Raw genomic sequence first — 18,123 nt, 5'->3', positions numbered from 1 at the left:
TGTGTGTTTCGATGTACATGTGACTAATAAAGATATCTTATTTTATCTTAAGTGGAACTGACAGGGGTAGGACTGCATTTTATGATACTGCTGTGGAAATTAGTATAAAGGGGAGAAATGATCTTAATGCACCATTTGTTAGGTTAGAGAGGAATGCATTACCAACCTCTGCACATTGGATGTGACATAATTTTAGAATATATAGAGCACAGAATTTTTTTCTGTTAATATATTGGATCATTTAACATTGTTTAGGATTAGATTACAGATTCTATTTTACCAATGTAAATCCTCCCTGATGAAAAATCAACAATGTGAAATGTTAACTCTGTTGATTCAGGTGCTCCCTGACCTGCTGGATATCGCATCATTTTTGTACATTAGCACATGTTCCAGTCCCAGTGTTGGTTATGTACAGGAAGAGAAATGTTCCCCAAGGTAATAGTCAGGGATTAGCACCACCACATGTAAGACCATTTGTGGACCAATTCAGTGCAAGTTGCGTGCAACAATGCATGTTGCAACAAAAAATTCACCAGGCTCATGCAAGCAAATGAGACAGTCACAGAGAAAACCATGTCCCAATTACCCAATGTTCATGGATGTAGTACGAGCGACAACACTTGTGATGCTGTCTTAAGTACAAGAAACCAAAGAGTTGCACAAAGAAAAATACAATTAGTCTTTTAGAACTTTTGACTTTTAATCAACCTTGATGACATTGGAGAGCCGGACCTTGCAGTAGCGGTTACATAGAATTAGATCAAAGTTACAGCACAGGAACAGGCTGTTCAGCCCATCTGGTCCATACAAGTGTTTATGCGCCCACTCCATTTATCTCATACAGTCAGCACAGCCTTCCGCTCCTTTCTGCCTCGGGTTTATTGAGATTCCCCTCAAAATTTGCTACTAATTTGCTTGCTGTGGCTCAGTTAGTTCAGCATTCATTGAATTATTACCAGGAGCTATGAAACCATAGTTTTCTCAATCACCTGCCTTGTGAAGTTTGACTATATTGGTGCAAATTTTTTTTGTATTGGAGAATTTGGATAGTTGAATGATCAATATCATCCTTTTTAATGGCACTTTAATAAATAGCATTCCATTAAAATTCTGATTGGAATTAATCAAATTATGTCATTTTTAAAATTTATGCTATAAAGCATTGATTGCAGGTGATCAGCTGTAAAATGGATGAACATTTCCTTGCAGACTGCCCCCTCCTCCTCAGTTACAGAGGGTAACTAAAGGTTACTGTTTCATGTCTTATTCTGGTTTCGCTAGTGTTATCTCTCCAAGGGGCATTGCAAGTGAACAATCTTAAAGTATAACAAGTTTTACTCTGATTAATTTGTATTCCTGGCAATAAGTTATTCACTCGATGTGTTACAGCAGTGGGTATGGGTGTTAGTCTAAAGCAATGCTTGTTGGTTTGAATATATTACCTTTGTAAAACAAAGATGGGCCAGCTTCCTAAGTTTTCTCATAGTTTACAGCTGGATGTCCCTTTAGTGTTTGCAAAAGGACAGCATGACCTCCTTCACCGTTACGCGAAATCGCTTGCTTACAAAGCAGTACAGAAAGAAGTTGACCGCTGTGCTCAACATGGCCAGCATGTTGGCCAGATCGAGCATTAGGTGGACCTTCCAGTTCTTGTTAACTGATGAAACGTACAGATGGTAAATAACGACCACGGTCCTGGGTGCCCAAAGGATGGCAAAAACAGTAGTAACAGAGAGAAGAATAGCTGTGGTCTTCCCCGAGCGGTTTGCCAGAGCTTTCTTCTTCTTCAGCCTGTAGACGATCATTGAATTGACTATCAGAAATATTGTGCATGGAATGAAGTATATGATGAAGCAGTGCATCCATATCAGTACTTGGTCCAAAACGGTGGGTGGGTTACTGACTCGCCACAGATCAGACCACCAGTAAAATGGAATGCCTGTGATTAAGGACATTATAAAGACCACCGCTATTATTTTGTGGGTGCGTTCTGGGTATGACACCATGCGGTATTTCAGAGGGTGGCAAAGGGCATAATATCGGTCAATTGTCATCACTACTGTAATCCAAATGGAGGCGTGGTTGGCTGCAAACTCCAGGACGCTGACGGTGTGTACCATTGTGGCAGGAATCTTCCGGTGGAGAATGGCTGTCTCCAGGATGAAGCCGATAAAGATGATGAAGAACTGAGTGAGGATGTCGGAAGCAGAAAGGGAAAGGAGGTAGCAATAGGAGGACTTCTGTGTCTTGACGGCCAGATGTGAGAGGACAATTACATTCAGAATATTTACTGAAAGAAAAAAGTAGCATGTTAGTGGCTCTTCATTTTAATACTGTAGTTAAAACTGCACTTTCTCTGTAACTGTAACACTACATTCTGCTATTGCTTTTCCTTTTGTAGTTCCTCGGTGTACTTGTGTCTGAGATGATCTGTCTGGACGCCATGCAAACAAAAGCTTTTCATTGTGTCTTGGTACATGCGACAATAATAAACCAATTACCAGGGACCACTCCCCACTCCGGTCAGTCTCCCTTCTCTTCTCTCCTCTCCCATCGGGCAGAAGATACGAAGGCTTGAGAGCAGGTCCCACCAGGCTCGAGGATTGCTTCTATCTCACTCTTGAACAGACCTCTCATACGCTAAAAGATGAACACTTGAACTCTTGATTTCCCAATCTACCTCGTTGTGGCCCTTGCACTTTATTTGTCCACCTGCACTGCACCTTCTCTGTCACTGCAACACTACATTCTGCACTCTGTTTTCTATTTACTACCTCGGTGTAATTATGTGTGGCATGAACTGTCTGGATGCCACATAAAAGCTTTTCATTGTGTCTTGGTACATATGACAATAATAACAATAATAAAATCAGCATGAAGGGCAGATAATGCAACAGGGTGCATTTGTTAATGTGAAGACAATAAAAAAGCACCCAATACTCTCCACGAAGATACAAAACACTGTGGACTTGCAAGTGTTGAGATTCCCCTTCACATAGTTTCCTGCAAAGTATTCCTGTCCAAAACTTGTGCTGACTTAACTCCATCCCAACCTCCTTGTGTGCTCAACAACAGCAGACTGCTCTCATTGCCAGCCACTGATTGCTTCTCTCATTTAAAACCTACTTGCAGTCTCTTACTGTTTCACCCTTCACTGAACTTGCTTTCCAACTTTATTGCTTCCAATAAGCGTTTTTCTTCCCCTGCTCACATCTTCTGCCCTTTCAAGCGTTCACCCTCCATGATTTACAATTTGCTCCGACATCATTTGAGTCATCTACTCTGTCTGCATTGCTGAGGTGTGCAGTTATTTCAGTCAGTGACTCTCAGCAGGCATCTGATAAATGTCTCCAGGGTGGAAATGTTCCAAGGTCCCATTATCAATGTCTAGTGGGAGATTAATTCGACCCCTCTAAGCAGGGACAGTTGAGTGAATTACTAGCTTCAGAATAATTATCTTTGTAATTAATGTGTTAAATACAAGGAATCTCATAATTGCAAATAAATCCAAAGTATCTGCAAAACCAAAGAAAATGACTTTATCAGGGTTAAAATACTTTATTTTGACAGTATCCTAAGTAAAATACCTGTATGTTATTTGAATTTCATTTGGTATGTTGGTTTTACTATTCACTAGATATAATTAACAATTTATTGCCTTAAAAAAAAGACAGAAGAACAAAACACTTTATCCCAATAAATCTGCCCTTTGCACAATCCACACAAACTAAATCCTGTTTCAGATTTTGTTCCATTCACCTCACCTCCTGAGGAAATTTTCTTTATGGATGATCATTGATCCTCAGATTATTCAGCAAATCACCAGGATATGAATCTGACTATTTTTCTTCTGTATTAATTCCTGCACTGTTTTGTTCCACAGACCTCATAGCCTGATGTTTAGCACAATGCTTAATCTATCAAAAATAAAACAACTGAAGAAAGGGAGAATTACCTGCTGCCCTGTTTACAAAGTTGGCAAACGCGAGCCTGCTCTGACGATTGTTACAGAGGTCCTGCCTCAGAAGGTACAAGCTGTGTAGCCTGATGCTTGGAATTAACCCACGGGCAGTTACCCTTTATCTCAATGGGTTTACTATGGGCCCTCGTTGTTATAGCCCTGTGTGAATTGACTTCAACATATAATACAGAAAGCGAGTAAGTTCTTTGTTAGTAACCAAGGGCTTCTTGCTGGAAATATAATGATGGAGCATCACTGCATATAAAAAAAAGTCATAACTAAACATCATAGTGGCTTCATTGTGCAGTAGATATACTGAGAGCAGAATTGGGAAATGACTTCAGAGAGTCTGAGTAAACAGCAGGGCAGTTACAGTGTAATCTGCTGTGAAATTCCCCATAACTTTCCATGGCACATCATAAACCCCTGTGGTCAACTTCTGTCAGTTATTGGTCTAATCATCATCTGTGGTCCTTAATTAGTGCGGCTATCCAGCATGATATTTGGTCCTGTCTCTACACACATGGGTGGCATTGTGCCTACTTCCACAATCCACCTCCTTGTTGACTAATCATTTGCCTATATCTGTCCTACTCACCTCTGAGGTTAGATTTTCTCTGTGTGAATCTACAGAAGATCAGAAATGAACTGATATTCTGTCTAGATCACTTAAAAAAAAGAGGCCCATGGAATTGTGTATTTTCTGTAACTATTTCATTCATTAAGGAGCTATTACTTCCTTTTGGTGACAGAGTGAACCATCAGCTCTCTGTTTCTTCCCAGTTTTGAAGTTGTACAGTGGGATTGAGGCCAAGGTACATCATGGGCATGTCCCTCCTCGCAATCGGTAGTACCTACATGAGGCGCTGCTTCAAGAAGGCAACATCTATCATCAAAGATCCCCGCCATCCAGGCCATGCCATCTTCTCACAGCTACCATAGGGCAGGAGATACAGAAGCCTGAAGTCCCACACCACCAGGTTCAAAAATAGCTTCACTCAACCATCTGGTTCTTGAACCAATCTGCACAACCTTAATCACTATCTCAGTATAGCAACACTGTGAGCACTTTGAATTACAATGGACTTTGGTTTTTTTTTGTTCTAATTGTGTTCTTTCTTGTATAATTTTGTATAATTTATGCTGTTAATTTCTTTTTCTTGTGAATGCTGTTTATAGATGCTCTGTGCCTGTGATGCTGTTGCAAGTAAGTTTTCCATTGCACCTGTGCATACATGTACTTGTGCATCTGACAATAAACTCAATTTTAACTTTGAACTGGACACAGTACTGACCGTGTGCAGTAGGCTGGACCAATTGTCACACTGGTTGGCTGTTCTGATTAAGCACCTCATTGCACGTTAAACCTGATGATCAGACCAATGAACAAAGGAAGTGCAAACGCTGGCTACTTGTGGGTTCCAGACTTGAATTTCCACAAGCACGAACAGTAACATTATTCCCTTGTTCATGAGAATCGTCATTGTTGGAAAGGCCAGCACTCATTGTTCTTCCCTCATTACCCTGTAAACTGAGTAGTTTCTTGGATTATTCCAGAAGGTAGTTAAGAGTCAGCAACTCTTTTGACCATTTGAGGTCACAGGTGGACCAAAACAAACTTCCTACCTGAAAGAGCTTCAGTGAACTAGATAGGTTTTTACAGTCCATTGATTTCCTGTTCACCATTACTGACACCAGTTTCTTAATGTTGGGTTGATTTAATTCATCGATTTAAATTCATTGATTTAAATTCCCTAGCTGGTCTGATGGGACCATCTCTGGATCATTAGTTCAGGGTCCTGGATACTAGTCCAGCATCAGAAACACTGTATCACCATACCCTTAAAGTAATGATTTTAAAATATTCAAAATTAAAGAAAGTACAGAACCAAATTAGCTAATTTTGGGGCCAAGCTCTTCAGTACAGCTCATGTTTTGCAAGTATGCAACCATGTATAGAGTGAAAACAGGAAGCACCAATGTATTTGTCAGAACCTGGAACATAATGTGACCTTTGGAGTCATTCTGTGTGTTCTGAACTGCAGGACACCCTTACACTCATTTACTGTGTCAAAGGCTCCTTGCTCTAGGCTTGAATCTAATCTGATGAGCACTGAAATCAGCACTAGCTGTTCTGACAAAGTATTTATTGATAAACACAGCTCTCGACATCCACACATCCTAAAGCCCCAAATTGAAAGCAACATTTTCAATAATGTTTTGCAATACTTGTTATTGTATCTGGACAGCAGTGTGAAGAAATTGCTCTCATGGTCTGTGTTAATATTTCACATCCTCTGTGACCTCAATCAAACTGATGATATTCTGCAGGTGATGTATTTGGCTTTTGCCATGTCTATTGCCATTGGTTCACTGCAGTGCTTACAATAAAACTGAATTAAGAGACATCAAATTTATTATTGGAACACAATGTGATTTTTGGTACTTATGTGATCCATTAAGGACGCAGTTCAAACAGCCATTAACAAACAAGTGCTTGATCCCCAAGAGGAGGAGTACAGGAAATCTTTGCCTTCTTTTGACATATGTAATGCTATTACCAAGCTTGCTACATGTCTGTCAGTAATGATGAAACATGATTATAAGTCCCTCCATAGGCTAACATGGTTTATCAAGTGAGGAATAGACCTGAAGGAACTCAGACTTTGAGGAGTTGTCAGTAGTAAGTTATACACACAAAATGCTGGAGGTCAGGCAGCATCTTTGGAGGGAAATAAGCAGTCAGCATTTTGGGTTGAGACCCTTCATCGGGACACATGGCGGCACAGTAGCGTAGCGGTTAGCACGACGCTATTACAGTGCCAGTGATCGGGGTTCAATTCCCGTCGCTGCCTGTAAGGAGTTTGTACGTTCTCCCGTGTCTGCGTGGGTTTCCTCTGGGTGCTCCGGTTTCCTCCCACATGCTAAAGACGTACGGGTAGGTTAATTTGGGGTTTAAAATGGGCGGCGCGGACTCGTTGGGGCGGAAGGGCCTGTTACCACGCTGTAAATAAAATTTAAATTTTAAAAAAAACAGTCGACTTTTCGGGTCGAGACCCTTCATCAAATGCTGCCTGACCTGCTGAGTTCCTCCAGCATTTTGTGTGTTGCTCCAGATTTCCAGCATCTGCAGAATCTCGTGTCTCCAGTAATAAGTTATATGGTTTCATCTGGGACTTGAATTGGCTTCAGTGATCCTGGGTTAAGCAGCGTAAAAGATGAGCATGGTTGTCGCTCATGATCACTCTCCTGTGACCTTTGCTGAAATGTCCATGTGAATTGACAGGATCAATACATGATGCTTCGCCCATTTGCAGTGAAATAGGTTTTTGCCTCGTGCAACGATAAATTAACTCAGACCAGAAGTGATCTAGGCCTTGAGATCCAGCAGCTGTTATTCACCTTTGTGTCGACAAGGACTCCCAACCAGAGAATGTCAAACACCCCCAACCCTCAGGTGACTGCCCAGATCTCACTGTTCAAACACTTCACCAGTGTGTGGCTAATGTTTCAGGAGGAAGTCAGCAGTCTGGGGCTAGACTGAGGACTCTTTTCACCTCCACCAACCACCCCCCCCCCCCCTGCTTTTTATACAGGGTGTGAACAAGTAAGTTCATTCCAAGCCTTCAACAGAAGTCCTGAAACTCAGGAGTTAGTATTACAGTTACTAGGGACATATCATTTACCACTTGACAAGAGTCACACTGTTATCAAGTCTGGAATCATGTTATTTTATTCCACTGTGCTCCACTAGTGTTTTACCCCACAGGAACTATCTTGTCTCACTTCTTTGTATTGTCCATATATGTGTTAACAATCCTCTTTTGCACATTTGCATCCTTTTAGTAGTATGTACACCAGTTCCCCACACTGTAACCAAGAAATCCACAACCTAACCATATCTGTGTAAAGCAAAGCTTTTCTAATCTCCCCTTTAATCATTTTTAATGATTAATTTATGCCCTCATCTTACTGATTAACACAAGCTATCAAACATATATTGGATGTAGTGTGGAACGCAGGAGACCACAGATGCTGGAATCTGGAGCAACAAACAATCTGCTGGAAGTAACGTTGCTAGACTTAGCAGCCAGTGTTTTGGATCATTGATCCAGAGACGCAAGTTTGAATCCCACAATGGGGAATTAAAGTTTGGGTGCTTAAATAAACCTGACTTTTGTTTTTAAAAAAAGATAGTAACCATAACAATGAAATGACTGGATTGTTGTTAAAAACTCATCTGGTTTAAGGAGACAATCTGCCATCCTTGCGTCTCCAGGAAAACCAATGTGGTTGACTCTTCGATTCAAGGGCACTATTAGACAATGAATGCTGGCATAGTCTGCAATGTACACATCCTGTGTTCAAATTAATTTTAAAAAGTGCTGCGAATCTTTTTGTCCATTTTTTAATAACTTGAAAGTATAAAACTTCATTTAATGTAACATGAAGATGGAACTACCTCATACTGAGAGATAATTGGATTACTTGGTGAAACCATGAAATCAAAATCATACATAAATCTAAAAAAAACCTGCATTTTTATAGCACCTTTCACAACGAGTTTTACAGTGAATGAAGTACATTCAAAGTGCAGTTACTAACGTACTGTATGAAACATAGTGGGTAACTTATGCACAACCATCTCCCACAAAAGCATAACGTGATATTGACCAACTACACACTTTTGTGCGATGTTGATTCAAGGATAAATATTGCCCATGCTCTTCTGTGAAATAGGGCCAGTCGATCTTTTTGGTCCATGGGAGAGCAGGGTCTCGGTTTAAAGTGTCTTTGGAAATTCAGCACTTCTGTCAGCCTGGGCTCCCTCCAGTGTGATAATGGCACATCAGCCATTACAGAAGGAAAGCTGTTCTATTTTCTGCAGCTTTCCCCATAGCATTGCAAAGTTTTCTGTTATACCTAATGTCAGACTCCCAGCAGGAATTGTGATTGAAAGATAACCAAATGTATTTCTGGTGAAAGAGTGGATTGTTACGTGAAGATATAGAGAAGATTAATCATGGTTGTTGGAATGAGTAATGTCTGGAGATTGCATTGGACATCAAATAGTTATCCAAAAAAGGCACAGGTTTATTTACAAGCCTAGGAGACTTGCTTGCAGACTAAATATCTGTGTAACTGTTATATTATTTGAGAAGCAGGCACACTACATAACTTTACAGTTGTTCCCCGCACCATTTCTTTTATCTGCTCTGGTTCATTCTCTAACTTGAATGGTGAATCCTACCCTGTAGGACTTATGAATATTGGGTTAGGAAGGAGTCCTGTACATACTGAAGGTGCTCCATTCCCTTATCACCACTTTTATTTCAATCCATATGAATTCTATTTTTCTCTTCGATGTTGGGCTGATATTTTATCCTGCTCTAAGATCTATCTAACCCTTCCCTCCCACATAGCCCTCCATTTTTCTATCATTCATGTGCCTATCTAAGAGTCTCTTAAATGTTCCTAATGTATCTACCTCCACCACCATGCCGGCAGTGTGTTCCATGCACCCACCACTCTCTCAAAAAAAAACAACTTGCCTCTGACATCGCCCATATACCTTGCTCTGATCACCTTAAAATTATGCCGCCTCACGTTAATCACTTTCACCCTGGGAAAAAGGTCTCTGACTATCCACTCGATCTATACCTCTTATCATCTTGTACACCTCTATCAAGTCACCTCTCATCCTCCTTTGCTCCAAAGAGAAACGTCCTAGCTCGCTCAACCTATCCTCATAAGACATGCTCTCCAATTCAGGCAGCATCCTGGTAAATCTCCCCTTCACCCTCTCTAAAGCTTCTACATCCTTCCTATAATGAGGCAACCAGAACTGAACACAATACTCCAAGTGTGGTCTAACCAGAGTTTGATAGAGCTGCAACATTACCTGGTGGCTCTTGAACTCAATACCCCTACTAATGAAGGCCAACGCTCCATACGCCTTCTTAACAACCCTATCAACCTGTGTGGCAACCTTGAGGGATCTATGGATGTGGACCCCAAGATTCCTCTGTTCCTCCACACTGAGAGTCCTGCCATGTTCCTTTTATCCACTGCCATAACATCATCTGTGATAAGAACCATGACTTCAACACCCCTTTTTAGCTCTTTATCTTCTCTATATTTGTTATATCTTGCAATATTTAATTCCCAGGCCTAATTTCTCTGTAGCCATGTCTCTCTAATCCCCGTCATGTAGGGTTTCTGCCAATGCATGGTTGTCTCCGGCCCCCCTGTTTTATTATCAACACTGAACTCCCCCAAGAAATGTACAAGATTATTTCAGTGAGTTATCTTATCGTCGCCAACTAACTGGACTCTGACAACTTGCATTCATTTCTCAATCACACTTTATTTACTTGTGCGCAAGGAAAACAGTCCAGCTCCTGTCACTGAACTGCTCAAAAACTTCTGCTCAGAATTGTCAATTTTATATAGATATTGACCAATTGAAATTTTGTGCACCTTGTAATCCCTTATTTACATGCATAGAACACCAATCATAATACCTTCTTACAGGTATTAATAACCAATAAACCTATGTGCTATTCAATCCTTTATTTGCATTTAATCTGATCAAAAGCAGCCAATTACTGGAACCTTAGTTTTGGTAAGAGTTATTGCCAATAGAAAGTGTGTGCTTTTCAATCCTTCATTAGCATCTTTATCTTGACTTTGGTTTGTTCATGTCCTTGGTGCTTGAGGCTGTACAAAAGGGACCTATTCTTTCAAGGTCCTTGCTCTGTACAGCTGCATACTACCTTAACCCTTGCCATGCCACGGCTTCCACAATATGACTACAAGTATATTCCAGCGGTGTCCTTCCTCCTTCGAAGCCCTGCTTAAAAAAAGATTAATTTAATTTAATTAAAGTCTGCCTCTCCTAATTAAATTTTGAGTCACTCTCACTTTTGGTCAGATTATTCCTCTGTGAAGTGCCGTGGGACATTTATAATGTTGGTGCACGTGCACACGTTCCCTGCACATAACCAACACAATGAAAAGTTTATAGAGAAACATGAGGAAGCAGAGTGCTTCGTGAATATGGTCGACTGGTTGATTCAACTAATAATCTAAACTGAGTTTCTGCATGCATATATAGACGTGCATGTCATGTCTATATGCCATTCATGTAAGTCGTTTATTTATATAAGCTATGATGTTTTGATAGATGATAGAAAAATATAGATAGAAAATGAGAGAAAAATAGGGGGCTATGTGGAAGGGAAGGGTTAGATAGATCTTAGAGCAGGATAAAATGTCGGCACAACATTGTGGGCCGAAGGGCCTGTACTGTGCTGTAGTGTTCTATGTTTTCTTTCTTGAAAAGGAGTAGTAATTCATATATTCATAGTAATCATCAATTTAACCTGTTCACAGGTTTTCTCAGTCTCCCTGCTCTTCATGTGTTCTTTTGACATTATATTTACTTCTTGACTTGACAGAGCTGTAACCCCTTAACTCCATTCAATAAAACCTTGCTGTTTCTTCCACCGTGTACACTGGATCAACAACTTTCCATGGTCCCATGCGATTCTGCAATTTGTATGGGAATATGTAACTCTTCAGTGTTGTATATCTCTTGCAGGATTTAAGTGATCGTCTGAACACTTCTGATTTTATCTCCAATTTTTCTCAAGATATCTATCCGTGCTACCTACTTTAAATGTCATTCCAACACCCCTTTTCCAAACATTGGGATTCACTAGGTGATGCCAATGCACAAGTTCTGTTGGGTTGTTTAAACTATTTCCCTTAATGGCTTGAGTCATAATTTAATAAATTCCTCTCTTCCACTCCCTTTAAGATTTGGCCAAACTACGTTTGAGTGTGTTCTGAGTTATCTACTGCTTAGTAATTCTTTGTACTTTGTTGTGGAATATAGTATTCTGCAGTTCAGCAAAAAGTTTACGAATCAATTCTTCTTTGTCAAACATGCACATTTTCGATAATTCTCTACCGCATCATTTGACACTGCATGTTAAGGCAAACTAAGCAAACACTAAACACCAAGTTGTTTCATAGAGATTTCAAATAAAAATGAACAAAACTGAGGACCGTTGTCCATGATTAGTTTATCTGTCATGAGAAGATGGATCTCAATTCTTTGATAGTTCACCCTGTTACAGTACTGCACCCAACATGTTCCACATCAATACACTTCAAATGACCACCTATAAGCACTGAGAATTTCTCAATCCCATTCTCACAATGATCAATGTGTACCTCTTGGAAGGGTCTCGTTGGACATTTCCAACTCTGTATATATCCTTGCTAGTTTGGATCTGTAATCTTGATTTATCTACCAGTTCTTCAAGATCTTTATCCAACCCAGGCCATTACACAAAATTTCAGGCCATTGCGTTCAGGTTCACGATACCAGAATGTTCAGTGTGTAGCTTCTCTAAAACCTATCTCCTCACTATACTTGGTTTGACAACCCTGTGCCCATGGATTACAATACGATCTCAGCTTCAACTGGACATTCAACTGATTCACTCCATCTTTTTAAAGTTATTTTTCTCATATACTCATATTGGAATGTGGCCTTTGTGTGCCTTTTCAACTTTCTCCATTGTTGCAATTGGAAAATTGTTTTCTACTATTTTTAATATTAGTGATGAATATTGATTGTTGTATTAAGACCGTCACCACCCCTTGAAGAATTGCTCTCTGTGATGCAACAATTTTTGTAGAAAGTTCTTGTGACAGTCCATGAGGGGTCCTTGAATAAGCACATACACTTTGTTTAAGCTCTACATATCTCGAGTATAAGAGTGTACATTCTGTAATAGACCTTTTCAGAGGTTAAGAACCCATTGGCCTTGCATAGTTTGCAAATGTGTAAATTGTGTTTTCACATCCTGCATCTAAATTCTCATTTGGTAACACTGACTACACATCTCTGACTGTTTTTGAACTTCTATATTTGATCGTCTAATCGTATTGGGATAAGAATATGGCCCACTAATGCATTCTCAATGCAACAATTGTTAGTAATGGCAACATAAGACAAATAATTGCTAATAATGTCTCATAGTGTGTGTCAAAGGTAAAACATCTGTCCAACAGGAAATGATTAAGCTTTTTTAATCCAATGGTAATTCCCAATGCCTCTTTCACATAGAATAGTTTCTCTCACCCTTCAATATATCTTGCAATCGAAACGTTCATTTTATGATTGATTATATACCCTACTCTAGAATTCAGGGCCCATACTCGAGCTTCAAATGTACGTGCTGTATAATAGTGAACTAATGAAGGCACACTTCCCAGACTTGTATACCTTTTGCTGCTCTTTGCTCGAAATGTCATTGTTTTGTCTTTCTTCAGTAACAATGTCAATGGTGTTGCAAGATCTGGCCTGTTGCTCCGCCAGGCCTGGCAATCATCTAGGTTCTACACTGCTTTCAGGTTTACTTGCCTTCACAATTGGTTCCACTTATTCATTGACTGGTTACAATCACAGAGTCATACAGTACAAAAACAGGCCCTTTGGCCCAACTCATCCATGCCAACCAAGATTCCCACCTCAGCTAGACCCATTTGGCCCATATCCCTCTAAACCTTTCCTATCTGTGTACCTGTCCAAATGTCTTTTATCATGTCTTTTGTGACTTGTATCAACGCTTAGGCGAAGAAAAGCTACTCTATACAACCTTTCACTTTATTTCAGATTTCCAGCACCTGCCTTTTGTTATTTTATTTTCAGTCATTGCTTCTTTTGAGCTTTCCGTTGTGTTTGTGCAGCCATTTGAACACATATAATCATGCAGCGTGGAAACACGCCATTCAGCCCATTGTATATGTGCCAACCATCAAGCACCTATCTATACTAATCCTGTTTTTTTTTCTCTCATATCCTCATCAACCTGACAAAAATATAAAAGATTATGAGAGGCATAGATAGAGTATTCAGCTGGTATCTTTTTCCCAGGGTCAAAATGTCTAATAAGATAAGGTATCTTTATTAGTCACATGTACACCGAAACACACAGTGAAATGCATCTTTTTTGTAGAGTGTTCTGGGGGCAGCCCACAAGTGTCGCCACGCTTCCGGCGCCAACATAGCATGTCCGCAACTTCCTAACTTGCACGTGTTTGGAATGTGGGAGGAAACCGGAGCACCCGGAGGAAACCCACACAGACACGGGGAGAACGTACAAACTCCTTACAGACAGTGGCCGGAATTGAACCCTGGTAGCTGGCGCTGTAATAGCGTTACGCTAACCGCTACACTACCGTGCCTGTAGAGGGCAAGCATTTAAGGTGAGAGGTGGTAAGTTCAAAGGAGATGTGTGGGGCAAGTGTTTTACACAGACCGATGGGTGCTTGGAATCTGCTGCTAGGGGTGGTTGTGGAGGCAAATACAATAGAGAACTTTAAGAGGCTCCTAGATAGGCACCTGAATACACAGAGAACGGAGGGATATGGACATTGGGTAGGCAGAAGGGATTAGTTTAATTAGGTATTTAATTACTTGTTTAATTAGTTTGGCGCAACGTCATAGGCCAAAGGGCCTGTTCCTGTGCGGTATTGTTCTATGTTCTAATTCTCCTGCCACCGGTCTACACACAAGGGGAAATTTACAGTAGCCAATTTACTTGCTAAGCTACACTCCTTAGACATGTGGAAGGAAACCAGAGCACTTGGAGGAAACCCACGTGGTCAGAGAGAGAACCTGCAAATGCCATGCAGACAACATCGGAGGTTGGGATTGAACCCAGATCTCTGAAGCTTTGAGGCAGCAGCAGTAGGTGCCGATGGGGGTGGGGGGGGGGGGGGGGAGAAACAGGAGATGCTGGAAATCTGAAATAAAAACAGAAAATGCAGTTAGCAGAAAGCAGGTCAGGCAGCATCTGTGGAAAGAGAAGCAGTTAACGTTCCAGGCCTGAGACCCTTCATCAGAATTGGTCAAAAAACTGCAGGACTTTAAAACAAAAACAGGAAATCCAGTCCTGATGAAGGATCTGATGAAGCCTGAAATATCTTTGGTGATGATTTCACATCATAAGGTAGTTTCGTACATGAATGAAGGCTTGTAAGTGTGTTGATTCTTAAGTATTGTTCATTCTCCATGGTTGAGCAGGGGCATGTCACAGATCCAGTTAGCTGCAAGCCCTGACTCCTGCAAACTGGGCAGTTAAATCCTCCAAAGTAGGCAGTGGCTGCTGCTCAGCTTTGCTTAGTTCAATGTCATCTGCTAATTCCTGCATCAACAGCTTCATCTGATCTAAGATCTCATAAGATTGGTATTGCCCAGTCTGGTTTCTCTTTACTGGGACTGTATTCTATTCTAATTTATCTGTCTTTTTCAACACACATGGGACAGGTTTCAATACTGTGTAGACTTCCCTTTTGTGAATTTCTAGAGTTTCTCACTATCTTTCCTTTGGACTTGTATACTGAACATAAGTGCTCATTTTTCTAACAGTGGAATTGACATATAGATGCTTCTGTTGTGTACATAGAGCAGCTATTTGCACCGTTCTCATCCATGTACAACTATTGCTTTAAGATTGTAAACTGCAGACATATTTATCTCTTGCATTAGACAAAATCCTTTGCCATTCCTTGATGCATGTAAGTTTGAATATCTGTTTAATTATTTTGACTTAATTCAGTCATTCATTAAACCACAAGCAAACGTCATGAAATTCATGGTCCAAAACAAAAGCTAAAATTGCAGAGCTGAGTCAAGTCCTTCAACAAGACAACATCCCCACTGACAGTCTTGCATGACTTCTGATACTCTGTTCTGAACTTGTAACTTCACAATTTCTAATGGTTTGGGATTAAAATGATCCTTTAACATTTTCATCACTGAACCAAATGAAACATCTTTTACTTTCCGTGCATCAAAATGTTTAACATAATGCATGCTTCAGTTAAACAAATGGCTTTCTTGTGCTCCTGAATGGCATTGCTTTGTGCACACACATTCTCTCCATCACCATCAATTCTGAATGTTATTTTCTCTAAATAATATTTCCAAGCATTCTATATGTAAATTGAAAGGCTCACAAACCCAATTGTAAACTGCAAGGCTTCTAGTGTGATGAGATATGGCAATATAACCTCTAATGATGGAATAGGTATGTCTGAGTATGTCAGCAGACTTTCCCAGTGTTATGTCTAACCAGGACTGGAAGCAGAAATAATGAACACATCTTTCCAGATGAGCCAATATTCACAACCAAGTCATTGCAGCCAAATGCCACTAACAGAGTAGAGTGAACTTAATTGTCATGTCCCCACTTGTACTATGATGTACTATGTCACTTTCTCCTGTGCTTTTTAACTGTTTTAATTGTATTTTAAAGAGCAGTTTTTAAGGACTTAAACTAATCGTCGTGTGAGGTCAGATGGATCAAGAGATTGGATCACAAGTTTCCAAAATCAGCCCATGAAATGTTCACTCACATTCTTCAACTTTTTTTTTGTTGATCTTCTATCCTTTGTAATGTTTGGGCAAGTGTAGGTACTCCTTGCTTCTCACCCAGGAAACACAGAGTACAGTAAAACTCTGATAATCCACGATTCAACCATTTAGAAATCTTGTTGGTTTGGCATCTGGCTCACTGGCTGCTGATTGCTGCACTCAGTCCCCAGGTTCTGCACTCCCTCTGACACACTGGGGACCCCCCAGGTTCTGCACTCCCTCTGTCACACTGGGGACCCCCCAGTTTCTGCACTCCCTCTGACACACTGGGGACCCCCCAGTTTCTGCACTCCTTCTGACACACTGGGGGTCCCCAGGTTCTGCACTCCCTCTGACACACCAAGACTTTGTTTCCTCTGCTCGTGTTCACCCTACCTAGTTTGCTGGCAATGTTATTATTCTATGGTGTAACATCTTTATTAGTACCACAACACATACTTTTAATTCATTTTTCTAAATGGGAACAACATCAAATAGCCTAGAAATTTTGCTAGTCTGGTACCACCTATGTGCCAAGTGTGCCAGAAGAATGGAGGTTGTACTGTATACAGAGAAACGCAAAGGCATTGAAAGCCATTAGAACAGGTGAAAATGGTTTATGCAACCAACCATCTACACTGCACCAGTGGGCATATATGTACAGGACAAATCTACAAGACCATTAGATATAGGAGCAGAATTAGGCCATTCGGCCCATCGAGTCTGCTCCACCATTCGATCATGGCTGATTTATTTTTCCCTCTCAACCCCATTCTCCTGCCTTCTCCCCGTAAGCTTTGACGCCCTTACTAGTCAAGAACCTATCAACCTCCACTTTAAATATACCCAATGACTTGGCCTCCACAGCCATCTGTAGCAATGAATTCCACAGGTTCATCACTCTCTGGCTAAAGAAATTCCTCCTCATCACAGTTCTAAAGGGATATCCTTCTATTCAGAGGCCATGCCTTCTGGTCATTGACTCTCCCACTTCTGGAAACATCATCTCCACGTCCACTCTATCCAGGCCTTTCAATATTCAGTAGGTTTGAATGAAATCTCCCCTCATCCTTCTAAACACCAGCGAGTACAAGCTCAGAGCCATCAAACACTCCTCATATGTTAAGCTTTTTATCCCCAGGATCATTCTCGTAAACCTCCTCTGGACCCTTTCCAATGCCAGCTCATCTTTCCTTAGATATGGGGCCCAAAACTGCTCACGATACTCCACATGTGGTCTGACCAACGCCTTATAAAGCCTCAGCATTACATCCTTGCTTTTATATTCTAGTCCTCTTGAAATGAATGCTAACATTGCATTTGCCTTCCTTACTACTGATTCAACCTGCAAGTTAACCTTTAGGGAATCCTGCACTAGGACTCCCAAGTCCCTTTGCACCTCCTATTCCTGAATTTGCTCCCCGTTTAGAAAATAACAACTCGTAGTTATACAACTCGTACATGTACACTATTCATTTACATACACTGAAGTTGTTGCTGCTGAAACTATTGTATTGCCTCTCTGTGATGGAAGGTTTTAATATAAAACAGAGTGAATTCCTGAGTCCCAAAAAGGATGAACTTTGCACTCACCTGGTAAACCCAAACAGAGCAAGGCGCTGTAGTAAATGATTGGAATGGCTCCTAGCACACATGGTGATCTCTCTGATTCATCTCCTTCCCCCCAGAGGTCAGGGGATGTGCTATTGTGCACTTCAACCAT

The 18,123-nt window shown here is 40.7% G+C and overlaps 1 protein-coding gene across 1 annotated transcript; it reads right to left on the bottom strand.

Moving 5' to 3' along the window:
- Nucleotides 1-1,179: 1,179 nt before the first annotated feature.
- On the bottom strand, nt 1,180-18,123 carry gpr142 (G protein-coupled receptor 142). Its single transcript, XM_052033323.1, has 3 exons — nt 17,994-18,123; nt 1,528-2,293; nt 1,180-1,213 (listed from the first exon to the last, which is right to left on the bottom strand). The coding sequence occupies exons 1-3, from the start codon at nt 18,121-18,123 to the stop codon at nt 1,180-1,182; spliced, it is 930 nt and encodes a 309-aa protein (XP_051889283.1).

This window comes from Pristis pectinata, chromosome 18, assembly GCF_009764475.1.
Source record: "Pristis pectinata isolate sPriPec2 chromosome 18, sPriPec2.1.pri, whole genome shotgun sequence".
Lineage (NCBI taxonomy): Eukaryota > Metazoa > Chordata > Chondrichthyes > Rhinopristiformes > Pristidae > Pristis > Pristis pectinata.
The sequence above is the reverse complement of the archived record's forward strand: the minus strand, read 5'-3'. Positions and strand labels throughout refer to the sequence as shown.

Excerpts from the sequence above, each read along its gene's own strand:
- gpr142 (XM_052033323.1), bottom strand. The coding sequence starts at position 18,123 with ATGGTTGAAGTGCACAATAGCACATCCCCTGACCTCTGGGGGGAAGGA. Across the intron at positions 2,294-17,993 it reads GCTCTGTTTGGGTTTACCAG|TAAATATTCTGAATGTAATT; the intron begins GTGAGTGCAAAG and ends TTTTTCTTTCAG. Across the intron at positions 1,214-1,527 it reads ACGGTGAAGGAGGTCATGCT|TCTGCAAGGAAATGTTCATC; the intron begins GTCCTTTTGCAA and ends AGGAGGGGGCAG.